At 35.0% G+C, this 26,554-nt stretch overlaps 1 protein-coding gene across 2 annotated transcripts in view; it reads left to right on the top strand.

The window, feature by feature from the left end:
* Positions 1-492: 492 nt before the first annotated feature.
* Positions 493-26,554, top strand: part of GTF2A1L (general transcription factor IIA subunit 1 like) — a 46,019-nt gene continuing 19,957 nt past the window's right edge. The window contains exons 1-6 of one of the 2 annotated variants that reach the window (XM_072937762.1): positions 493-699; positions 7,657-7,758; positions 7,954-8,077; positions 15,575-15,630; positions 17,664-17,748; positions 18,766-19,355. In XM_072937762.1, coding sequence (XP_072793863.1) covers positions 676-699; positions 7,657-7,758; positions 7,954-8,077; positions 15,575-15,630; positions 17,664-17,748; positions 18,766-19,355 — 981 coding nt within the window. In that variant the 5' untranslated portion in view covers positions 493-675. Of the gene's footprint in view, positions 700-5,226; positions 5,304-7,656; positions 7,759-7,953; positions 8,078-15,574; positions 15,631-17,663; positions 17,749-18,765; positions 19,356-26,554 lie in introns of those variants that run through there. The other variant, XM_072937763.1, reaches the window with a different exon arrangement.

Raw genomic sequence — 26,554 nt, 5'->3', positions numbered from 1 at the left:
TCTATTTCTTTGCTGAACCTTTCTATTTTTCCCTTTGTTTGAGGTGCTCATTAAGTTACTTGCTTAATTGCTCATCAAAGCATTTTTATAAAGGCTGCTTTTGGATCCTTGTCAGATAATTCCTACATCTTAGTCACTTCTGTGTTGGTGTCAATTGATTGTCTTTCTCATTCAAGTAGAGATTTTCCTGGTTCTTGGTATGACAAGTGATTTTCAATTATAACCTGGACATTTTGGTTATTATAAAACTCAGGATCTTGTTTAAGTCTTCAGTTTTAGCAGGTGTCCTCTGATTTGGGGCCAGTGGAGGAAGGTGGAAGTGCCATCTTGCTTTTGCAAGTGAAGGGGAAGGGCCAGGTTACCCGCTCAGCCTCTGCTGACAGCCCCAGGGGGAGGGGCTCCTCGTTACTGTTGGGGAGGGTGGGAGTTCCGTTCCCCCCGCCAGGCTTTCACTGACATCACACTGGCTGACACAGAGAAGGGAACCGTAGCTCCATCTCACAGGGCCTCGTCTGACACTGCAGGGGGAGGTCTCACTATCACCCAGCAGGGGTGGAAGTCTCGGTCTTCTCTGACACCACCCCAGTGGGTGCTGGGGATGACTCATTACACATCTGGGTGAGGCCGAGTCCAGTATCTGATGTTACCCCAGGTGGTCTCCAGTATGTCGTGGGGATGGTGGCACCTCATTACAGCTGGGTGAGAGTAGAATTCTAAACTCCCTCCTCTGCCTTTGCTCATGGGGTAGGGTGGGGCCAGGTTTTTTCTGTGGTATTTGGACTAAAGCAGTTACTGTCTTAAAGTTTTCTGTCTTGCTGCCCCTTTTCTGGTCCTTTGGCTAGAGAAAAAAAGGCTTTTCTTCTTTTTTGTCTGTGACTGTTGATGTTTCCCAGTTGCCAGCTCCACCTAGTTCAGGATACATGAGGAGAAAGAAAGAAAGAAAGAAAGAAAGAAAGAAAGAAAGAAAGAAAGAAAGAAAGAAAGAAAGAAAGAAAGGAAGGAAGGAAGGAAGGAAGGAATTTACTGTTAAGTCATTCTTTGGGTTGTGAGGTCCCTAACTGGTCTGTGCACTTCTCTCCACCTTTCAGAGTTTCCTTATATTTGTTTTATACATAATATCCAGAGTTTTTAAGCTGTACTTAGCAGAAGGAAAAGATTATCCTTGTCCTTGCCTCTCCTGATAGTGGAAGCACCTAAGATAATATAGAATATTCCAGATGCTTTCATTTACCTCTTATAAAATGAGACCAATAGACCAATTAGGAAAAGAGATCAATTAGGAAAGAAGAAAAGTAAAGTTATTGTAGAAACAAAGCTGGTCGGTTCTTTCCAGGTCATATAACCTTAAGTTCAATTTGTTGGTCTTTACCTCCATCTTCTCTAGGCAGAAATTTAGACTGGAAAATTGACTGGAGACAACAGACATTATTCTTGCTAATATTTCATGTTCATGTTTGATTATACACACTATGATTAAAGACATGAAAATGGAATCATCAGTTAGCTAGAAAATTACTGAATTCTTATCAAGACCCTGATGAGAATGTTGAAAAGTACCCATAGGGAAAATTGTGTTTGAAGTCATCCTTCATACTTTCTGAGTTAATTATATTTGTTAATTTTCATATGTACATAATGTATACATCTCTTTAATATTAAAACATTTAAAAATAGGTAGTAATGTGATCGGTAACGGTGTTTCACTGTGTGCTAAGGTCACCAGTTGGCTATAGGGTTGTGTCACATGGTCATTTTAACTGAAATCCTGTTGGGGTGGGGGGAGGTGGAGGGGTTCATCTAGGTGGAACTGTATCTGATGTTCAAATAATGTAATTTGATTTTAGTGTTGTATTAGAAAATGGAAAATGTTACAGAAGTGCAGAGTATAAATAAATCAGAACTACTAATGTTGCAACCATTTCAAAGTTACAGGGTGAGCCAGAGATTATATGGATCTTCATTTCCTGAAGGATGTGAACGATGAAACTGAGGCAGAAAAACACAATACTGCTGGGCTTACTGCATTGGTTGAAAAATGTTCAGAAACTAATTGTGAATATTTGCTGCCTTGAGCCATATGCTCATAGACCAACTTGTATTTTTCATTACTGATAAATATATTATTTAGAGTCTAGAGTTACTGAAATGCCCTGCATTTGACTGTAAAATTTAATATGTAAAAGATAATGAATGGTCTGTCTCTAAAGTACATTTTAAAAAACATTCTTATTCAAAGAGAGGACTTCATAGATATGGCCTTTTCTCACAATAAGCAAAGATAAATAGTTTCTTTACTTTTGTAATAGTGTTGCTGAAACCTCCAGGCAAAAATAATATGAACATACAGAATGCAGAGAAATTAATCTGGTTATTAAGATTTGCTTAAACATTGCAAAACTGGTGTTGATTACAAATGATACATTAAATATATATTATGGCCTCTAAACAAATCAGGAGAAAATGAAAATCTGGTGCTCTGAACTATGATGGGCAATTGGGGAAGAGCTTTATGCTTTGCCACAGGTGTAATTTCAAAGAACTGCATATTCAAAGAAGGACCAAAGCTCAGCATTCCTTTTTTATTCTCTATTTACTAACATAAAAAAAAAAGTCCCTTTAAAATTGCTTCACTGAGGCTTTGGAATCTTGAAATTTCAATTTTAGCATCAAAAGTTTTTAGTGTATGCCACACACTTCCCCTCTGAGTTTGAAAAATTGACAAAAGAAATGTGATCATTACATGACTACAACAATCTGCTTGTCTGATGATAACCTGGGGTCAACCCTATCAAATATCAGTCTATAAAGACTCTCTTACATACTTTTCAAATGCTTTTGTGTCTGATGAGGGTATTCAAGAAACTTTAAATGCTGAGATCACAATGACGAAAGAACAAGGTTCATTAGTCACAGTCCAGAGAATGCATCCTGTATTAGTTATCTCATTTTGTGTAACAAATTACCCCCAAACTTTACTGCCTAAAAGGACAAATATTTATTATCTCACATGGTTTCTGAGGATTGGGAATCTGGGAGATGCTTAGATGGTGGTTCAAGTTCTCTCAAATGGATACACACAAGCTATCAGTCAGGGCTGCCATCATCTGACAGCTCAGAAGGGGAGAGGATCAATTTCAAACCTTACTCATGTGACTATCTACAGGCTTCTGATCCTTTCTGGGTATGGGCTGGAGTCTTGGTTGCTTGCCACATGGGCCTCTCCATAGGCTACCTGTGTTTGTCTTCACAACATGACAGCTGTTTTCTCCTGAGTGAGTGATCCAAAGGAACCCCAGGGAAGAAAGCCACAGTTATTTATAACCTAATCTTGGAAGTGACACATCATTACTTCTGCTTTATTCTTTTGGTCGCTGGACAAACCACGGCATGATGTAGGAGGGGAGAACACAAGGTTATGAATACCTAGAGGTAAGGTAAGGCCATCTTGGAAGCCGGTTATCACAGGTCCAGAGCAGATTTGTACTTGTCTACTATTAGGAAGAAACTAATCTGGGCCTAATAGTGACTATCCAGACAGACCATAACGGGCAAATGGAAACTTACAGAAATTTCTCTGCCAAAGTCACATCATCTCTCTATGACCTGAGTCTACTATGTGTACTAAGAGATAATAATTCAACTTAGTCACACTTTTTATGGGTAACAAGGTCCAAATTTAATTTCAGAAGTATGTATGATCTAAGGTACAGCCCTGAGAAAGGTAAAATACATAATGAAGTAATATAAAACAGTATACTATCAGAAAAATTTAGGTGATTAACAATCCCATGCATTTAGGAATAAAGTTTTAAAACTTGGCTATGAGAAATATGGAAAACAAGAGACCTTTCAGCTTTCTTATTTCCCAGATTGAATAATTTAATTGGATTTTATGGTATCAGTAGGAATCAATGACTGCTTTTAGCTTTTCTATTTTGGGTGAAAGATAAGTCACTTTGAATACTTCTGGTAGTAAATTGCGAGGTAGAGATACAATCATTAAAAATTATTATATGAAATTCTTGCCTTTTTAGTAAAATAAATTCCAGATAGTTTTTTCAATTTAGGAGAGTCTTCCAAAGATCTTCATATAAATTAGCTTCTTGAAACTCACAAACTATAAGGTACCTGACCCAGGCAAAGCAAATACAAAGAGGGTGGGCATAAATAGCCCTAATGAACTTACATGCACAAATAAACAGCCAGCCAGCCAATCTTAAATCTGATAGGATTTTTAATCATTAAATAACTTTGCTGTCTGGTTAGGTCGGGACCTCTCTGCAGGCTAGAAAGGCTGTTTTAAAAGGCAGAGTAGTGACAGTAAATGACTTCTTTCCTTATCTAACCCTCCAGGTTATTAGTGCTTACATCTGCCCTCAGCCCTAGGCAAGGTATGCCCCTAGACGCTCTTCACCTCCGGGGAAGGAGGGGCTTATTACAGGTCAACAGACTGATTTCTGCCTGAGGAGGAAAAGGAGCCTGGGTGGTATTGGGCTGCTGACTTTACTTTAGCAGTGCTTCTCCACCTTGGCTGCACAACAGAATCAGATTATCTGTGTGAGACTCAGGTGCCAAATGCTTATTAAGCTCTCCAGATGATTTCAGTGTGCAGCCAAAGCTGAAAATCTTTGTCTTGGGACAGCGAGTCTCATGTAAGTGTCCATTAGCATTACCTGGAGAGCATGTTATAGCTACAGAAAGCTAGCCGCACCCCTGATTCAGTTAGGTCTGGATGGGACCCAATAATTTGCATTTTTATCAGGTTCTCAGAAGATGCTGATGTAGCTGTCCCACAATCTGAGAACCAATCTTAGAGGAGTTTGACTCTTGCTATATACTCAATTTCATCTGCGGGCGTGGTGTAAAGGGAGAAATGAAAATTGGTAGGAGAGGACAGATACCACTAACTCTCCTCTTCTCAAAGGTAAAGTGAAATGGGATCTATCACTGCACCGCTCATCCCCCATTTTCTTAGCCTTCATTTCACAGGTTGAGAAAATAAGGCCTCTTCAATGGTCATGTGAATTGCCCAAAGCTGGTGAGAATGGACTTAAGCATTCCGTTTCAGCTGGCCTCTTCGCTCTTAGAAGCTAACTCCTCCCCTGCCGCTGTTAACACTGATCGACTTATTAACGTTCCCCGCCTCCCCTGCCCCGCCCCCTGCGTCCTGACGTAGTCGCGCTGGGCAACGTGCATTGGCGTTCAAAGCGCGCCTGGAGCTGTCCTCCGTCACGCACCGCGTGCTGCGCAGGCGCGACGGGCGAGGCGCCGGAGCCGCCGGCATGGACTGCGTGAACCCGGTGGTAAGGACTTCCCGCCTGGCTTCTCGGCTTGCTCTCTGAGGAGAGGGAGTGCGGGTCCCAGGCTCCTGGCAGCAGAGCTCTGCGCACCCTTTTTACCCTCCCCTGGCGCCTCACAGACTTTCAGAAGCCCTCTCCCTTCAGGGTTCCAGGAGAAAGCCGACTGAGGCCAGTAGCTCAGCCGGAAGTTGGGCCTGGCCCCCACCGGGATAACAGATGTCCCTCCTCGTCTCCTCACTCCTCATCCAAACTGAGTTGTTTAGAGTGAGGAATGGAAAACATGCTTAGAGACGGAACTTACCTTAACCCTCCCAGTTTCTCATGTGTTTAGAAAATGACTGAGTTCAGTTGTCCTCTAATTTAGGATGGCCAGTGTTGATTCTAAGCTGTAGCATTTACCTGAGGTAACAGGTAATGTGATACTTCATGTTGCCCTCACCACATGTTTTTGGAGTTCTCCCCTATCCCTCCGTTTCCCCATTCTTAAGCATCTTAACGTTTAAGTGTACACTTGGTGTTGATAAACACAAACATTGTTCTCCTACCGTTAAGGGGTACCTAAGCCTTACGTGAGACTTGATAAGCTACACGGCACTTGTGAGACCCTCTATCAATCTTAAAAAGTTGAATTAGGGAAAAAAAATCAAGAGGTCACATTTATTTTCATTTCAACAGACTTCACATTTGGTGAACGGTAGTGTGTGCTTGTCCAGATCTGTTATTTTATAGGTTCCACCTATACATACACAGCATAAAAGGGTTAATTTCCAGAGACATTGTTGTTTTAATGTGTATCCATGTTATAATGTTAATGTGTTTTAAGATATGTGAAATACTTAATGCTTGAATATAAGCTTACCATGCATACCGTTTTATTTGATGGTGAACTCCAAAGTGGAGTGTGTGTGTGTGTTTCTTTTTGTAAATAGAGAAGAGATTAAGATGGACTTCCTGGACTATGCATAGTTCTAATAAAGATAACAGGGAAAGGATATAAAGTCTAACTGTAGTCCTAGAAGAGAAACTATGTTCACTACCGACTTTGCTGTAGAAAAATTGTGTTCTAATGGGTTATTTTTGATGGCTGCTCTTACACTCTGAGGGTAGATCTTAAAAGATGTTTTTAGCCCTAGGAGTTTTTTCCTCTAGCTTTAAATGTGATCACACTAGCTGGGACTAACACTGAAGCATCAATTTAATATGCCTCTATCAGGGTAAACTGTTTTAGAAGAAGCAGCTAATATGGGGCACTTAAAATCTTATTGGATATGCTTGTGAATAAAATATTATTTAAATATTACTGATTGGCTTGCTCATAGGCTTACCCTGGGTCTTTAGAAGGATTAGTTTAAAACCTAACTACTATTGACATGAACAGGAGTGTTTATAGAGTGTTTACTGGGTAGTATGAAAAAGCAGTCCTAGAATGACAGAATTTTCATTTTGGCCTGATTAAGCAATTTGAAATAAGAGTAATTCAACTAAATTCCTACTTGTTATTTCTTATCAGTGTAACTTCCACTAGGTCAGTATTGTTAGTACACTTAGCATTGCCATTTTGAACTGGGGTGGGAGTGGAGTACAATTTACATAAATTCGAAGGACTGAATTCATTTCACAGGGCTGTTTTTCTGTTGATATTGACCAGTGTTCAGTCTGGTAGAAATATGCTTAATATTATTGTCATGGCATGTTTTTATTTGGAAGCGTTATAGGATGTTGCTTAGTCTCTGTAATATTGTGAAAGGTTAGGGCTCATTTAGGTCCTCCTTAGTTTCTGTTAGGAAATCCTTTTTGGTGCAGTTGTACTTTTACTTGACCATGGTTCAGAATATCTTTTTGGACTACGTGGATTTTGAAAGTGGGACAGACTTTGGTGACTCTATTGTAGGTGCTTACCCCAAACTTATGGCTTGGAATTTATTTACATTTGTGGAAATAATACAGTGAACTCTAAAAAAGCTCTCTTGATCCCTCTGAAAAAAGGTAAATTGAAAACAGAAGGTTAATTTCCACCTGCCTTAAATTAATTTCCTTTCTGAAAAAGAGTGAGGAGGTTAAATACTGACACAAAAGCCAAGCATCATAACAGTAACTATACATCATGATGAGATTATTATATCATATTTTATTGTAGTACTGTGACTCAGTCTTATGGATAGGCTGAGATGATGGGTCGGAAGTAAACACAATTTATGGAAAGCTAAGGCTGTACTGGAAGTAGGATGCACTTAGTAAAAATCCTTATGGTGGTTTTTCTTTAAGTATAAGATTAGAAATTGTACACTGCATGTGTTTTAAGGCTGTATACCTTCAAACTTAAGAATTTAAAACTTTGACAATTGCTTTTATGTAGCCTAAACTCTACAGTTCTGTAATTGAAGATGTAATTGAAGGAGTGCGGGATCTCTTTGCTGAAGAAGGTGTAGAGGAACAAGTCTTAAAAGACTTGAAACAGGTTTGTAGATAATACAAATTTCTCTCTTTTGTTTTTTCAGCTTAAAAATTGATAAATTATAGTTCTAACCCCTCAATTATGGTTTAATGTTTACCCATCTTTTGTGCTATCAGTTGACAATTTAAAAGTAAAAAAAAAAATAGAAATAAATATCCTATTTTTTAAAAGCAATTTTTTTTTTTTCTTCCTCGGCAGCTCTGGGAAACAAAGGTTTTGCAATCTAAAGCCACAGAAGACTTCTTCAGAAATAGCGTCCATTCACCTCTGGTCACCTTTCAGTTGCCACACAGCTTGCACCAAACATTGCAATCATCAACAGGTTCGATATAGTTAGTAAATTAGTACTATTTGGATCTTCAGAACAAATCCTCATTCGGTGGTAGTTTTGAATTAGGGTGATGTTCTTAAGGTGAGAGGGCTTGGACTCAAAAAATCATTGCTGTTAAATGAGCACCAACTGGATAAATCATCACTGCTGTGTAATTATTGATAAGAAAATTAGGTTGTTTAAACGAGTTTTAAAAAATATTACACAAAGGTGGCAAAGTCTAACTTCAAAGAAACAAATTATATAGTTTGTGGACTATTGGAAGTGCCCATTGGTTATTTCAGAGAATTTGATTTGGTCTAGTCAAGGAGTAATCCAACCCTTGTTGCTGAAGAAGCAGAGGGAAAGATGGGTGCTTGCATGCTTGTGCATTCTTTCTTTTTCCTGCTAGCTCTACGTATTATTAATCTGTTGAAGTATTGGAAGCAAAGTGGAGCATTAACAAGAATATGAGGTTATTCAGATTGCTTCACAGTTTTGGATATAAAATGATGGCTAGAAATGGACCATATGCACATAGTCTTTACTCTTGGACTTACTGACTCTAGACCTCTGCTTTTAAGGGAAATATTTGTCCATATTATGTGTATCAATTTAAAGTGGAAAAGACTAACTGCTAAAAGATAAAACAATACTATTATATATTTCTAACCTTTATTCCTTTTTTTCTCCTCTGATTCTCATAATCTTTATACTCTCCTAATGTGTGTGTATATATACATCTACATATAGGTGCACAGAGATGCAGGCAGATACACAGAGACACACTGACAAACACAGAGGCACACAGGAGCAGACACACCCAGACACACGACAGGCGCACACACAAATAGATTTTATTGGATTTAGCTGAAATTCAACAGGTTAATGTCTGCAAGAGGTTAGGGTAGATTTTAGATTACATTGTCAGTAAAAACTAGGTTGTTTATGTTTCATACTTGGGAAAGTTCAGGTAAAATCTCATGGGCCAAGGTGAAGGGAAAATAGTAAATCTAGTACCTCCTCTATTACAAAATGAGAGAACTTAAGTATGGCAGCAATTATAAATTTAAAAAATGAAGTAAATTTACAATGACTTAAGTTACCAAACACAACTTCTGTCTAATGCTGTGCTTGTAGTGTATAACATTGCTCTTTAAGAATTAGCCATGGCAATTTTAATTACTAAGTCGACATATTAAAACAGTTTCCATCAATTCTTAGGTATTTGGCTATCCTTTTATTTTTAACTTTACTGTTTTATTAGGACATCTCTTTTATTTCTCTATTTAAATAACATTCTTTTGAATTTTTTTCTTCGTAAAGAACTTTAAAGATTTTCTTCCTTAGGATTGGCTTAGAGGGTGGTGAATGTGGAGGAGTTAAATACTTGTCTCTTATCAGAAGCATTGTTCCTGAAAAAAGAATGATTCTCAATTTTTTTTTTTTGGTCATTCAAAATTGCAATACTTGATTTTGCCGCAAGATGGTAATATTACCAGTGATTTAAATCACAAAATAGTCTTGCAACTAATATATCTAGCTGACTTTCACTCAGCACTTCATTCTAATTCTGTCTTAGAAGTTAGAATAATAGAAATAATTACATTTAAACAGGACAGTTTTTCTCCTTATTCTCTTCTACATCATTCATAATGAAGTGGTTTAAGAGGAAGCACAGGCATCCTGTAAAACTGCATTCTAGGCCTTGTTCCTATCCCTCTTCATTTCTAGGCCTGCTACAATAAGATTCTTGAAGTAAACAGCCTCATAAAATTGAAGTACTTTTCAATTATATCTTCTCATTGTATGCTTTTAAAAGCCTGATTAAAATAACTTAAACTGACTGACTTCTTCAATCTTCTATCTCTTGATAACAAGTTCAAATTAAATCTACAATGGAATAAGTCATTGGCTTTTGTCTGTTCCACCTTTAAAACTTGTTTGCCCTGTTGTATTTTCTTTGACTGTATTATTCATTTGTTTAATAATTGGTTGTATCTTCAGTTGTCAACTTTTTTTTGGGTCTCAGGACCCTTTTACACTTAAAAATTGAGAACCTCAGAGAGCTCCCTTTTATGTGGGTTGTAAGTATCTGTTTCCCATATTAGAAATTAAAGCTGAGATTTTAAATGCTGATTTATTAATTTAAAAAATTGATTGTATGTTAACATAATAATATATATTTGTTAAAAGAAACAGTTTTTAAGAACAAAAAATACTCAGTGAGAAGACTGGTGTTTTATTTTTCTGCAAATCTCGTTTATGTATGGCTTAATATAAGACAGCTGGATTCTCATATCCATTTCTAAATTTAAACTGTTGTGATTTGTAGTTTTGGCTAAAGTATATGAAGAAAATCTAGCTTTACAAAGATAATTGGAAAAGGAGGAGTATTTTAATAGCTTTTTCAGGTAATTTGATGAAATTCAACTAGTGGTAGTTTCTGAAGTTAGCTGCAAAGTGGAATCTGAAATCCTATCAGTGGACTTTTTGTGATACTAATGTTCACTGGTCTACCTAGCACTTTGAAAGACTCTGTAACCCATGTGTAATTTTGTAACATATGTTGGTTACTTAGAAAATACTGGTTCCCTGAGTTATGCAGTTGACACATTGTTCATTATACAGGATTAAAAAAATCATTAATATCACCACACATCTCATCAGAAAAGTGTTTAAGTATTGGGAAGGTGAAGCTCACTGTAGTGGATGTACAGTTTCCAAAATTCTAATTTTTGCTTGAAAGCTTGAATTTTATCATTGCCAAACAAATACTGTTAGCATGTTTTTTTTTTTTTTGAAGTGGTGGGAAAAAAAAAAAAAAACCTGCCAAATACCCACGTCTGAAGAACCATAGTTTCTGTCAGTTACTCTATCCAGTAAAATGAGTGTTTCTTGAAAAAATAAACTAGCTAGGTCAGCTCCCAACTTAAACAATAGCACCAGTGCATTGCCTTACACTTCCTGTACTTCTGTATGCTGCAGAGATGCTTTATGTGTTCTTTCCATTTCTTCATGCAGAATATTAAAAGGAAGTATACTTGAGGGGAGGGTTGAAATTTAGTAAAAACAGTTTTTTATAGTTATGTTAAGGAACTTCTTACATGAGACAGTTTTGTTTTTAAACTGTGAGTAAACAGCAGTGGAGAATAAATTTGATGAGCACTAGTAAGGTTTGGTACTACTGGCTTAATTTATGTGAAGATGCCTTCAGTTTTATTCATCATGGCTTTGTGCCTTCAGTGCAGATGTCAACAAAAAAAAACCCCAAAAGATAATTATTGAGAAATGAAAAAGGCATATATTATCTTGATATTATAAAAATAGTTTTGACCTTGTGAACACCCTGAAAGTGTCTTAGGGACCCACAGGGGTTTGTACGCTACACTTTGAGAACTGCTGTTCTATTTTTATACTTCTTCTGTTATATATAATCTATCATCCACTTTTTTAAAAAGACTTTTTTTTTTTAGAACATCTTTAAGTTCACAACAAATTTGAGATAGCATACAGAGATTTCCCATGTACTCCTTGCCCCACCTCAGACATAGCCTCTCCAGTTATCAACATCCCTCACCAGAGTGGTACATTTGTTACAATTGATGAACCTGCACTGACATATCATAAACACCTAAAGTCCATAGTTTACATTATCACACTTCGTGGTATACCTTCTGTAGGGCTGAGCACATTTGTAATGACTTGAATCGATCATTATAGTTTCATACAGAGTATTTTCACTGCCCCAATCTTTTGTGCTCCTCCTCTTCATCCCTTCACCTCAGCCCCTGGCAACCAGTGATCTTTTTACTATCTCCATGCTTTTGCCTTCTCCAGAATGTCATACAGTTGGAATCCTATAGTATATAACCTTTTCAGATTGATTCTTTCACTTAGTAATATGATTTTAAGGTTCTTCCATGTCTTTTCATGGCTTGATAGTGCCTTTATTTTCAGCAGTAAATAATATTCCATTGTCTGGATATTCCACAGTTTATTTATCCATTCACTTACTGAGGGATGTCTTGGTTGCTGCCAAGTTCTGGCAGTTACGAATGAAACTGCTGTAAACATCTGTGTGTAGGTTTTTGTGTGGAAATAAGTTTTTACCTCCTTTGGGTAAATACCAAGGAGTGTGATTGCTGGATTGTATGGTAGGAGTATGTTTGGTTTTGTAAACGGTCTTCCAAAGTGGCTGTTCCATTTTACATTCCCACCAGCAATGAATGAAAGTTCCTGTTGCTCCGCATCCTTGCCAGCATTTGGTTTTATCAGTGTTCTGAATTTTGTTCATTCTAGTAGCATGGTAGTGGTACTCCACTGTTGTTTTAATTTACATTTCCCTGATGACGTATGATGTGGAGCATCTTTTCATATGCTTATATGCCATATATATATCTTCTTTGGTGAAGAGTCTGTATAGGTTTGACCTATTTTTTAATGGGGTTATTTTCTTATTGTTGAGTTTTGAGAGTTCTTTGTGTATTTTGGATAACAGTCCCTTATCAGATGTGTCTTTTGCAAACATTTTCTCCCAAGCTGTGGTTTGTCTTCTCATTCTCCAGACATTGTCTTTAACAAAGCAGTGTTTAATTTTAATGAAGTCCAGCTTATCAGTTATTTCTTTCATGGATTGTGCCTTTGGTGTTGTATCTAAAAAGTCATTGCTATACTCATTATCTAGATTTTCTCCTGTGTTATTTTTTAGGAGTTTTACAGTTTTGCATTTTACATTTAAGTCTCTGATCCATTTTGAGTTAATTTTTGTGAAGGGTGGAAAGTCTGTGTCTAGGTTCTTTTTTTTTTTTTTTTTTTGCATTGTATGTTCAGTTGTTTCAGTACTATTTGTTGAAGAGGCTGTCTTCGCTCCACTGTATAGCCTATGCTCCTTTGTCAAAGATCAGTTGATTATATTTATGGGGGTCTATTTCTAGGCTCTCTTTTCTGTTCCATTGATCTATTTGTCTTTTCTTTTGCTATACTACACTTGATTACTTGATTACTGTAGCTTTATAGTTAGTCTTGAAGTTGAGCAGTGTCAGTAGTTCAGTTTTTTTCTCCTTGAATGTCATATTGGCTGTTCTGGGTCTTTTGCTTATAATCCACTTTTGAGAGAGAAATGGGATTCTATTAATAATAAACTCAGAATAACAGATGTAAACTAGGACTGTCCTGAACACAATGGGACATGTAGTCACTTTGTCTAAGAATGCCTTATTTTTAGGACAGTTCAAATCACCTTCTGGTATTTGGGCTTCATGTCACATAATTTTTTTTGATGAAGTCATCCAGTCATTGTAGGGGGTGGGGAACAGGGGACAACCCAGTAACATTGAGAGGTTTGTTGGGTTTCATCTTTGAGCATTAAAACTCCTAAAGTTTAGGTACAAACTATATGTTCACTTGTTCTTGAACCTAGATTTGTTGAAAATTTCAGCAATGCTGTTGTTTCTGCAGGTGATTTGAGTTAGAATATTCAGCTTGGTCATCAGGAGATGCCTATATGCTAAAGAGTAGTAACAGAAAAGAAGTTTATCAGTTTTTGCACCTCCTGCATAGTATGATGTGAATATTAAGATTTGAAATGGTTCAAAGTGGGACCAAGAACTGTTAACTTATTAACTGCCTTATGTATCAAAGACTTTGATGTGTAGGGAAAAATACACTTATAAATGTGAATGCGGTGCCATATTATCTTTTTACAAAATTTCTTAATATTTGTGGGATTGAATTCTTTCAATATTCTAAAGCCCATTGTTAGTGAAATTGACTACTTCTAAAATATATACCTGAAGACCAAAATTCTGACATTTTTGGTTTAAGTAAAAACATGTATTCAGTTAAAACTTAATTCATTATTGAAACTGTCTTGAATATTTTAAAAAGTATGTTTCAGGCACATGTAATGGTGTATATAATTTGTGAATGTATATGAGTGATACATATAACTTGTGAATTTAGTATCAGAATTAAGTTGGCACTGCATAAAACTTTACTATAAAATTCAGTTAATTCAGTTCTTTTATTTTGGTAGCTATAAAGAAACTCTTAAAACTCTCTTATAGCTCTGTTTGATTTATATGAGTATAGAGATTTATCCTTTGGGATTTATTGCAAGGTATTTAAAAGGGGAGAATTGTTGCTATTTTTCCTCAAGAAATTCATTTAATTGCTTTAGACAGTATGTTAACAGATTTTTTGTTTCCTCTCAGGCTATAGCTTAAGATGTACCAGCATAAGCTTTGCTCACTTCAGCTAATTAAGACTAATACCATTGTATTCCTGCCACTCCATTTCTTTCTAATTTAGCCTTTCCAAAAGAATGCCTGTTAATAAGCAAAGCCATAGACGACAGAGGATAAAAATAATTTCGTACTTCATTAAACATCAATCTCTGTAACCTCATTTCTGTTGTCTTAACATGGGAAGAATGGTTAGTTAAAAAAAATTTGCTCTTCTGAACTGTTTGTTGTATATGATGGAGCCATTCTAGCGTCAGAAATGGATTCTTGGGGGGCAGTTTTCCTTAATACAGTATGTGAAAAAAGGACTTGAAACATTACATTTAATACAAAAATGCTGCATAAATGCTAAAATTTTTTGTTTTGTAAAGAAAAGGCAAAGTGGTCTTCTAAACAGTCAAATTCGAATAGGTAAAATGAACCTTGAGGTAAGGTTTAAGGTTACATTGATCAACTGAGATCCTTGTATTACTGCTTATATTATTACTTGAGATCCTACATTACTATTTGTTCTTCAGACATTTTTAAATGATTACATTTACAACTACTTGGCCAACCTTTTAGATGTCCAATAAACAAAGGGATAGTTAGCACAGTAAATTGGTGATAATAAAGGAAAGATACATGAGATTGTAGGTTTAATGCAGGTTGAGTTGGTGTTCTACGAATTTATTCACTTGTATTTTTCTTAGCAGTTTACCTGTTTCATGAAACAACTTCAGGAGACATGTTCTCATCATTTATTTCTCAGACTGTGTAGCTGTGCTCTCTTACTTGGTCAAAGTACTGTAAATAACTTTTCATAAAATGAATGAATTGAAATTTCTTTTGAACCTATAAAGTTTAGAATGGTTTATGTTGGGTTACATTTTTCTGCTCAAGTGTAGTCACTTGGAATTGTGCCACTTTAACAAATAATACTTTTTCTTCTTTATGAAAAGTTGTAATGGAGATTTAGTGCTGCATTGATCTACTAAAGACAGCCTAGGTATTTCGTTATGGATTTCTGTAGTATAGTATATTTGATTACAATGAGATTTTCTTCTTGTACTTAAAGTAGGTTAGTTGTAAAGTCTCTATCTAAAATTGTTGGAAAAAGACGTAATTAAATACTTTTACCTCACTTAGAATCAGAAAGTTTAGAATTCATCATGGTTGAACATGTTAGTGATGGAAAACATTTAAAAAATATGCTATACTTAGCAATTTTATTATATTAGTAAATTCTAATAAATGTATAATGTTTATTTTGTTTTCTATGCAGCATCGTTAGTTATTCCTGCTGTTAGAACTCTTCCCAGTTTTACCACAGCAGAACTGGTATGTAGCTTGTTTAAGATATATTTTAAAAGAGATGTGCCCCATTTTTAGTGAATGGTGGCAGAAGGCTGGGCATAGATGTAATTTGTAATCCTCCTGTTGAATGGGAAAAGAGGTGGTGGGGAGACAGAAATAGCTGCTATAAAATAGGTGTTGCAAAAAATTAGGAGTTCCAGAATTGATATTTTCTTACCAACTTTTCCTATCTTCCAGAGCAGTTGTTAGCATCTGCCAAGACTGTACCTATAGGTTAGGAAATGTCTGAAGTTACATTGAATGGAGTTTTAATTCACTGTATAATGTTATATGCTTGGTGGATCCTAAATAGATATTTTGATATGGTATTTTTTCCGATTTTTTTTCCCTTCAGAGTTGAGGCACATCTTGTTTCTTTCTTTTATTTTAGTAGAATATTTTGGTTATTTTTTTACTTTTGTATAGTAGAGATTAGATTTTCCCCCCTAGGATTTGGGAGCAGAAAATAAAATTAAAGCTTATATGTAGAAAACTGAGTAGTTTTCAGGTGGGAGAAAATAGCACTTTTTATTACTTTTCTTTGAAGATAAAAGATGATACATAATCCACTTACTGTTTTTTGTTTTCTTTCAGTCCATGAGCTACCTTTCTAGGGTGAAGGGTTTTAGTGGGCCATTTATTTCCATTTCTTCATTAAAGAAACAAAAACCATATGCCTTACTAGGACTTTTGGGAAGAATGATGCTGCTTTTGATAGGAAGAAATATCTCTGCCTTTGAAATTCTTGGAAATACCTTTTCTCCTCAGTAAAGAAATAACATACTTCTAAAAAGTGAAAATAAATTTATAAAGCAAAAGCAAATTTATAAAGTAAAAAGTGAAAGACGCCTGCAAGATTACATCCTAAAGATTACTATTTTGACTGTATGATGTGTATCCATTTAGACTTCTTTCATGAAAGTTACATTAATTTTCAGGATAAAAGTAGGATCATTCTCTGTACTGTTTCTGTAATTTTTGTTTTTTAAACTTGGTAGTATAGGTGGACTCTTTTCAATACCAGTTAAATATTGATTAGCCTTAGTAGATATATCACAATTTAATTAACCAATCTTTTGTTTATGGACATTTAAATTATTTCTAGTATTTCTCTTAAAAAATTTTTTTAGGGGGTAGGTGATTAGGCTTGCTTGCTTGGTTATTTATTTATTTATTTATTTATTTATTTATTTAAATAGAGGTACCAGGGATTGAACCCTCGTGCATGCTAAGCACTGCACTCTACCACTGAGCTGTACCCTCCCTGTCCTAGTATTTTTCTAATATAGAATTCCATTGATTATACTTGTAGGTATGTCTGTATATTTGTGTGATAATCAGGTAATCAGGATAAATTCTTAGAAGTAGAATTTCTGGGTCAAGGATCATGCATGTTACCAATTTTGGTATATATAGCAAAGTTGTCCTCCAAAAGGATAGTACCATATACACTAATATAAACAATGGTTTGAGAGAACTGATTTTTATCACATCTTTACCAACATTGGATATTACTAATCAATCTTTTAAATGTTTGCAGGTCTAATAGGCAAAAATGTTTCTTTGTCTTTTGATTTAGTATTTAAAATTTTAAAACCTAAGGTTTAATTATTCCCAAATAAAAATTATACACTATTATGTTGTCTACTTTAAAATGCTATTTATGATCAACTTACAGACTAGAGGATTCTAGTAACTGTGGTTCTTATATTTGACATCTTGAGGATCAGTGTACCAGGCAGTGCCATGTAGTGGGCAAGTTTAATGAATCCATGCTCACATTGTTTATGAAGACTTACTGGCTTCATTGCTAATAGCCATAGAACAGAATTCCTTTTATTTTTAATGAGATGATCTAAATCAAATAATAAAAAGCTGTTTTATTCAGAGAACTCACCCTAATGTTGTGTTACCATTATATTGTTGATGTGAATCAAATTTTTTTTTACTCTATGAGATCAGGAAAAAAAGATTCAAGTAAAGCCCTTTTCTAACTAATATAAAATTTTCATGTCTAGGGCACCTCAAACTCCAGTGCACACTTTGCTTTTCCTGGTTATCCTATTCATGTACCAGCAGGTGTGACACTACAGACTGCATCCGGTAAGAGTATAGTCTAAAAATATTTTGTTTTTAGTATTGGTACTGACTTCTGGATGTTACCTTTCGTGATTTTAAATACCTGAATTTATTGAGGTTATAGGAACATTTCATAAAACTTACTTAAAAATAATAATAAATGGGCTATTGTTATGGAGGCAGTCTCCCACAAAAGACAGTAAGCCTGTCTGCTGTCGCAGGTACAAAGCCTGTTCTGTATTTCATTTCCAGTTCTCTTTTCCAACATTGTATAAGATACTTTAATGTAGGTTTTCTCTAGTTCAAGCCAGTTATCTGAATTTTGACGTATGTGTCCCTGCTGGCTGGAATCAAGAAAAACTAAAGATTAGATTAATCAACCATTGCCTTCTTATTGGAGAGTGTATAAAATATTTGAAAAATTTCAATATTAACTAATCTCTGCTTTTCAGAGAACTGTTTCTTGATTTGAAAGAGAGTCATACCTATTCTTTGGATTGTTGCAGAGTTTAAACAAAGCACCCGACTCAATGCTCAAAAAATAAATTTCTTCTTTCTTCCTTTAGTATTATTTTAAAGGAAAGAGGGGGAGAAATTTGGAAACTTTTCAAGTTATTGAACCCTTTTTTGGATAGTCTTGTCTTGTTGTTATATGGTATCTTATATCTTAAGTGTATGAAATACATTCTCCCTGATTAAATTTGTTTAAAATCTCAATTTGGGTTGGTAACACTGTAATTTATCAAACAATGGGAGATATTTATGGAGTAAATATTGGTTGCCTGTTTGTGTCTCAAAATGTGCCATATAAGCAATAGTGGGGAAAGAGCTAGAGTTAAAATAAAGCAAGACATATTTAATTTTTAAAAATAAAAGAACACATATTTATTATAGGAAACAAAACTGAAAAACAAAAGAAACTCCTAGAGATAACCACTGTTAACATATTGCTGTATTTCCTCCCAGCCTGTTGTGCATGAAATTTTTTTTTAAAGGAGATTTGGATTCTCTTATACTTAGTTTTGTTTTCTCCTTTTTAAGGTCACCTTTATAAAGTCAATGTACCAATTATGGTGACACAGACTTCTGGAGGAGCAAATATTCTTCAGCATCCAATTCAGCAAGTATTTCAGCAGCTTGGGCAGCCTTCAGTAATACAGACCAGTATTCCACAGTTGAACCCATGTTCTCTTCAAGCAACTACTGAAAAATCACAGAGAATGGAAACTGTGCTCCAACAGCCTACGGTTCTTCATTCTGGCACAGTGGAGAGGAAACGTGTAGAAAACACTACCAGTGATATACTTTTACATCCTGGAAATGAGCATAAACTCATGTCTGAAGCTTTACCGAGTCAGCTGAAAAACTCTCAGTATATTGGTCTTCCAGGTGTTGTATTTTCTCCACAGGTCTTTCAGGCAGATTCTCATGTGGAGCCAGTGCTCAGTGTTTTTGCTGGTATGACTCAAAATCTGCATGGTGAGCCCCTCTCCACAGGCCCTCAGGGGACTCAGCACCAGCACATGCCTGATGCTCAGCTTCATGTTCTCAAAAATAGGATGTGTGGATGTGATTCTGTAAAGCAGCCAAGAGATGCAGAGGAGCCCAGCAGTCTACCTGTCTCAGAGAAGGTAGTTCTATGTTCAACTTAATGGTATTAGTGAATAAACAGTGGCCAGTGATTAGATGTCCTGAATTGTTTTTTTAAAAAGTTGTAAGATTACTCGGAAGTATATGTTTTGTTTTTTTCTTTAAAAGATTCTTTCTTTGTTTTCTTTAATATAACTATCAGTTTTTAAAAGTATTCATGCTTAGCATTGCTAAACTTTTAGTTTCAAGTAATGAATTAGAGTATGTCTTTAAAGAAAATGCATTTGTTTTAAGGTAATGCAGTTTACCTTTCCCTTACACTGTGAAAATTGTTTTTTGTCTTTAGATTAAATTTAAAATATCCAGAAGTCCATCCTAGTAGTTAAATGAATATTTTGAGGTAATTCATTGTCATACTTAATATACAAAACAGGTCCAAAGTATTTTTTTCTTGCTCTACCTTATTTTCCTAAATTCCCATATGAAAAGTTTTCTCTACATGAGGAATTACCTTACTAGTAGATACTTTGTTTCTCCCTGCTTGCTAAAATACTAGTTAACTTAATTTCTTTTGGAATTCAAACCACTAAAAAATAGTTTCTAATTAACTTTCCATATTGAAAATTGGTTTCAATTATTAATTTCTAAGGAATTCATAGTGATTGCAGAAAGATTCATGGAGAATTTTAGATGGTAAAATTAAAAAATCTTGCATTATCTTTTTACAAATGTAAAATACGCCGTAGCGCTAACTCCATTTATACAATTTAGTGACATATGACAAATAATTAAAGGTTTGTGTCTCTAGCTAATGGCTTAGTGGTCCTTTAGAACTGCTGTACAAATCTGTAACACTATAAGTGGTAAAGTGTCACCTTAACTTCTTTCTAGGTGAAAGGGGAAGATAGAGGGTACAGTGAAGGATAACGAACTAAGAAAATGTCTGTCAGAAACCATTTGACCTGTTTTAGAATGTTTCAGATGTTTGATGAAGCCTGTTCAGAATCTTTTAGCAAGTCTGTCTGTTTTTAGTTCAGCTTTGGTATAATGTATTAAGATTAAAATGTTTTTTGAGTATTTTTCATTATCTTCTTCATATAATATATAAAATTTAAGAAATGTAGGATAAACTCATAATTATGAAACATTTGATTTTGAGGTAAATTAATTGTAAATTTAAAATAAGTGTTTTCATAACTGAAAACTTTTAGAGGCATTTTTCTCCTGGACTCTATATATGAACTTTGAAGATTTTTGGTGTGATGATTCAAGGACTTATTCTACTGTTACTTACTAGACGTCACCTTGTACTTTATTCTGATATGGGGAAGTAGATTAGTTAAGGGAGATTAATCAAGGATTGTTTAGGGGGTAGTGGTTAAAAGTTTAAGCTTTAAAGCCACAATAGGTTCAAATTCCAGATTTACCACTTACAAACAAGCTATGTAGTGTTACTCTTTGAAATTCAGTTATAGTCTGTAAACTGGGCTTAAAACCAACCTCATAATTTTTATAATTATCAGAGATAATGTATCTAGAGTTTTTAATAGCTTCTGTCGCCATAAGAAGCTTTACATTAGTGCAGTTATGCTTTATGGGTTTGTGATATATTGGATAACTTTTCATATAACTTGGTTGGTTTTAAAATAGATCTGTATTTAAAAGCATCCAAACATTCAAAAGTATTTATTTTATAATATTTTTTCAATTAATTTACTGTAGGATACCGTAAAATAGTAATCTGGTAAAATTTATGCTGATAATAATTTTCAAAACATTTTATAAATAGCTTTTTTATAAGTAGTTTATCAGAAATTCTTATTGCTTAAAGCAAATTACAGTTAGCCCTACTCATTTATTTTTCCTGTATAGACTGCCAGGGATCTTATGTTCTAAGAAACAGTAAGAATGTTAAACCTACATGAAAACTTACTCTTTTTTTTGAATTTTATTTTTTATTAAAGTATAGTTGATTTACAATATTAGTTTCAGATACAGCAAAGCAATTCAGTTATACGTATACATACATATATATTTTCTTTTCAGATTCTTTTCCATTATATGTTATTACAAGAAATTGAGTATAGTTCCCTGTGATATACATTAAGTCCTTGTTGCATAAAACATTCTTGACAATTTTTGATGTGCTCCTATTTTAAAATGAATATTACACACTATGTTAAGTTTTTCCTCAGTGTAGGAATTTGGTTTTCTAATCTTACATTGCTATAGAAGACTTGAAATTCAGGCCTTCATTGGAACTCCAAAAAGTAGGAGTAGAAGGAGAGAAATGGGTATGGTAGTGTATCTTCTTTAGCTCCTTTTTATCTCTTGCCTGCCCTCCCCACCATCTTCATTGTCCCACTCCCATATATTATCATTTCTGCTGCCTTTTCTTCTAATTATCTTTCTGACTGCTTTCTCTTTTCTCCTTTACGTGCTCCTCTTTATCTGCCCCTCCTGTTTCCTGAGGTTCTATCCTTAGTACATTTCTCTCCTTACTTCATGTTTTCTGTGGATTATCATGTTTTTAACTCATGCATCATCATGGTTTTAAATACAACTGGTTTGTTTGTTTTTGTAAAGTCCAGGATCAGAGAAAACAAGGTAGTGGCATCTTTAATATAATAATAAACTTGTAAATAATACTGTTAGGACCATAGGAGTGCATATATCTCTTCAAATTAGTGTTTTAATATTCTCTGGATAAATAGCCAAAAGTGGGATGACTGGATCATATGGTAGTTCTATTCTTAATTTTTTGAGGAACCTCCATGCCATTTTTCATAGTGGCTGCACCAATTTACATTGCCTCTAACAGTGCACAAGGATTCCCTTTACCCCACATCCTCACCAGCACTTGTTATTTCTTGCCTTGTTGATAATAGCCATTCCAACAGACATGCAGTGATATCATATTGTAGTTTTGATTTGCATTTCTTGCATAATTAGTGATGTTGAACATCTTGTCATGTCCCCAGTGGTCATTTTTATCTCTTCTTTGGAAAAAGCTCTAGCTAGCTCCTCCCGTTTCTTTTGTTTGTTTGCTTTTTGTTATTGTTGTCAAATGTTTTCTTTATTTTTAGTTTTTTATAACCACTTTTTAAAAATTGAAGTATAGTTAATATACAATGTTGTGTTAATTTCAGGTGTACAGCAGAGTGATTCAGTTATACATATATATCTCTATTCTTTTACAGATTCTTTTCCATTATAGGTTGTTACAAGATATTGAACATAGTTCCCTGTGCTATACAGTAGGTCCTTGTTGCTTATCTGTTTTATATATAGTGGTGTGTATATGTTAATCCCAAATTTCTAATTTTTCTGCCCACCCCCCCCCACTTTCCCCTTTGATAACCATAAGTTTGTTTTCTGTCTGTGAGTCTGTTTCTGTTTTGTAAATAAGTTTATTTGTATCATTTTTTTTAGATTCTATGTATAAATGATATCATATGATAATTGTCTTTCTCTGAGTTCACTTAATATGATAATCTCTAGGTCCATCCATGTTGCTGCAAATGGCATTATTCCATTCCTTTTAATGGCTGAGTAATATTCCACTGTGTATCTGTCTGTCTGTCTATCTATCTACCTACCTACCTACCATATCATTTTTATCCATTCATCTGTCAGTGGACATTTAGGTTGCTTCTGTGTCTTGGCTATTGTAAATAGTGCTGCTCTGAAGATTGGGGTGCATGTATCTTTTAGAATTAGTTTTCTCCAGGTATATGCCCAGGAGTGGGATTGCTGGATCATAGGATAAGTCTGTTTTTAGTTTTTTAAGGAAACTCCATACTGTTCTCTATAGAGGCTGCACCAATTTACATTCCCACCAACAGTGGAGGAGAGTTCTTTTTCCTTCACACTCTTGCCAGCATTTATTATTTGTAGATTTTCTAATGATGGCCATTCTGACCAGTGTGAGGTGATCACTCATTGTAGTTTTGATTTGCATTTCTCTAACAATTAGCAGTATTGAGCATCTTTTCATGTGCTTCTTGGCTACCTGCATGTCTTTTTAGAAAAGTGTCTATTTAGGTCTTCAGCCCATTTTTTGATTTTTTTTTTATATTGAGCTCTCTGAGCTGTTTGGAAATTTCAGAAATTAATCCCTTGTTGGTCTCATCGTTTGCAAATATTCTCTCCCATTTCGTAGGTTATCTTCATTTTGTTTATGATTTCCTTTGCTATGCAAAAGCTTTTAAGTTTAATTAGGTTTCATTTGCTTATTTTTGCCTTTATTTCTATTTCTGTAGGAAATGGATTGAAAAAAATGTTGCTATGATTTATGTCAAAGAGTGTTCTGCCTATGTGTTTCTCTAGGAGTTTTATAGTATCTGGTCTTACATTTATGTCTTTATAATCTGTTTTGAGTTTATTTTTGTATATGGTGTTAGAGAATGTTCTAATTTCATTCTTTTCATGTAGCTGTCCAGTTTTCCTAGCACTACTTACTAAAGAGACTATATCTTTTCTCCATTGTATATTCTTACCTTCTTTGTCATAGACATTTAGTTGGTCATAAGTCCGTGGGTTTATTTCTAGACTTTCTATCCTATTCCATTATTTTTGGACTTTCTATCCTGTTCCATTGATCTGTTTTTGTGCCAGTACCATACTGTTTTGATTGCTTTAGCTTTGTAGTATAGTCTGAAGTCAGGGAATGTGATTCCTCCAGCTCTGTTCTTCTTTCTTAAGATTGTATTGGCTATTCAGGGTCTTCTGTGTTTCCATACAAATTTAAAACTTTTTTGTTCCAGTTCTGTGAAAAATGTCATTGGTAATTTGATAGGGATTGCATTGAATTTGTACATTGCTTTGGGTAGTATGGTCATTTTAACAATATTGTTTCTTCCAATCCAAAAACATGGTATATCTGGTATATCTTTCCATTTTTTTGTGTCATCTTCAGTTTCTTTCATCATTGTCTTATAATTTTCTGACTACTGGTCTTTTGCCTTCTTAGGTAGGTTTATTTCTAGGTAGTTTATTGTTTTTGATGTGATGGTAAATGGAATTGTTTCCTTCATTTCTCTTTCTTATATTATGTTGTTAGTGTACAGAAATGCTACAGATTTTTGTATATTATTTTTGTATCCTGCAACTTTACTGAATTCACTGATGAACTCTGGAAGTTTTCTGGTAGCGTCTTTAGGATTTTCTACGTACAGTATCATGTCATCTGCAGACAGTGACAGTTTTACTTCTTTCTTTCCAATTGGGATTCCTTTTATTTCCTTTTCTTCTCTGATTGCTGTGACTAGGACTTGCAAAACTATGTTGAATTAAAGTGGTGAGAGTGGGCATCCTTGTCTTATTCCTGATCTTAGAGGAAATTCTTTCAGCTTTTCACCATTTAGTATGATTTTAGCTGTGAGTTTGTCATATATGGCTTTTTTTGTGTTGAGGTATGTTCTCTCTATGGCCACTTACTAAAGACTTTTTATCATAAATGGCTATTGAATTATATCAAAACTTTTTCAGCATCTATTGAGATAATCATATGGTTTTTATTCTTCAGTTTGTTAATGTGGTGTTTCACATTGATTGATGTGTGGATATTGAAAAAATCCTTGCATTTCTGGAGTAAATCCAACTTGATCATGGTGTATGATCCTTTTAATGCATTGTTGGAGTTGGTTTCCTAGTATTTTGTTGAGGTTTTTTGCATCTATATTCATAAGTGATACTGGCCTTAATTTTTTGTGTGACATCTTTGTCTGGTTTTGGTATCAGGGTAATGGTGGCCTCATAGAATGAGTTCTGAAGTGTTCCTTCCTCAGCAATTTTTTTGGAATAGTTTCAGAAGGATTGGTGTTAACTCTTCTCTAAATGTCTGGTAGAATTCACCTGTGAAGTCATCTGGTTCTGTAATATAATTATTTCCTAGTTTGTGGGTCACCCACCTAGAGGATATGTGATTTGATTATGAGTCTGTCTCTCCTACCTGTCTCACTGGTTCCTTATATATGTCCCTAGTTGTAGAAGATCTTCTCTGGAGGTTCCAGTCTTTTTCATCAATGGTTGTTCTGCAGTTAGTTGTGATCTTGGTGTGCTCATGAGAGGAGGTGAGTATAGGGTCCTTCCACTCTGCCATCCTGGCTGCTCTCCTCTGACCTATTTGTTGATGACTGGTTCATGAATAGTTCAAACCCTATTATTCCCTTGAGCTTCATTCTCATGTCTGTTTCCCTTGTAGGCAGCTCTCCCTAAATGAAACAATAGGTCATTGTTTACTCATCATAGACACTGCATGGTATCACTGCCCACTTGGTTTCCCAAGCTAAGGACTATAATGACTTTTTGACTCTTTCCCTCCTTGTTCTCCTTATATCATATGTTTTTAAAAAGTTTTTTTTTAAATTGTGGTAAAATATGTACAGTGTATCCCTGAACAGTGCAGGTCTTAGGGACACCAAGCCCCATACAGTCAAAAATCTGTGTATAACTTTAAAGTCAACCCTCCATATCTGTGGGTCTACATCCATGGGGTCAACCAACCACAGATCTTATAGTACATTTTATTGATAAAAATCCACATGTAAGTGGACCTGTGCATTTCAAACCCACATTGTTCAAGTGTCTATTTATAACATAAAATTTACCATTTTAACCATTTTTAGGTGTACACTTCAGTGGCATTAAGTATCTTCATGTTGATGTGCATTCATCACCATTATCCATCTCTAGAATTTTAAAATCATCCCAAACAGAAATTCTGTACCCATTAAACAGTAACTCCCCTTTACCCCTTCCATTCAGCTCCTGGTAACTTCTACTTTCTGTCTCTGTGAATTTGACTACTCCAATTACCTCATAAGTGGTATCGTACAGTATTTGTACTTTTCTGATTCATTTTACTTAGCATATTTTCAAGGATCATCCATGTTGTAGCATGTAAGAATTTCATTCCTTTTAAAGACTGGATCATACTATTTTTGAGAACTTTTATAACTAAGTATTTCTGGAATCTGTTCCATCTTCTCCATCCCTACTGCCATTGCCCTAATTGTCTCTCCTTTGGGATAATATAGTTTCTAACTAATTTTATTGACCTATAGTCTCTGCTGTTTTTCACTCCACTCCTCCCAGTCCATCCACCCTAGAGGTTAAAGGCTTCAGGGATCAGAGATATTTTGAATCCCTTCTCTATTATCCCTGAGTAACTCTGTGACTTGGGCAAATTACTGTTTCCTTATTTGTAAAATTAAGACAATAGTAAGTATCATAGGAT

The sequence above is a fragment of the Vicugna pacos genome, chromosome 15, assembly GCF_048564905.1.
Source record: "Vicugna pacos chromosome 15, VicPac4, whole genome shotgun sequence".
NCBI lineage: Eukaryota > Metazoa > Chordata > Mammalia > Artiodactyla > Camelidae > Vicugna > Vicugna pacos.
This window is presented reverse-complemented; position numbering and strand designations above follow the sequence as displayed.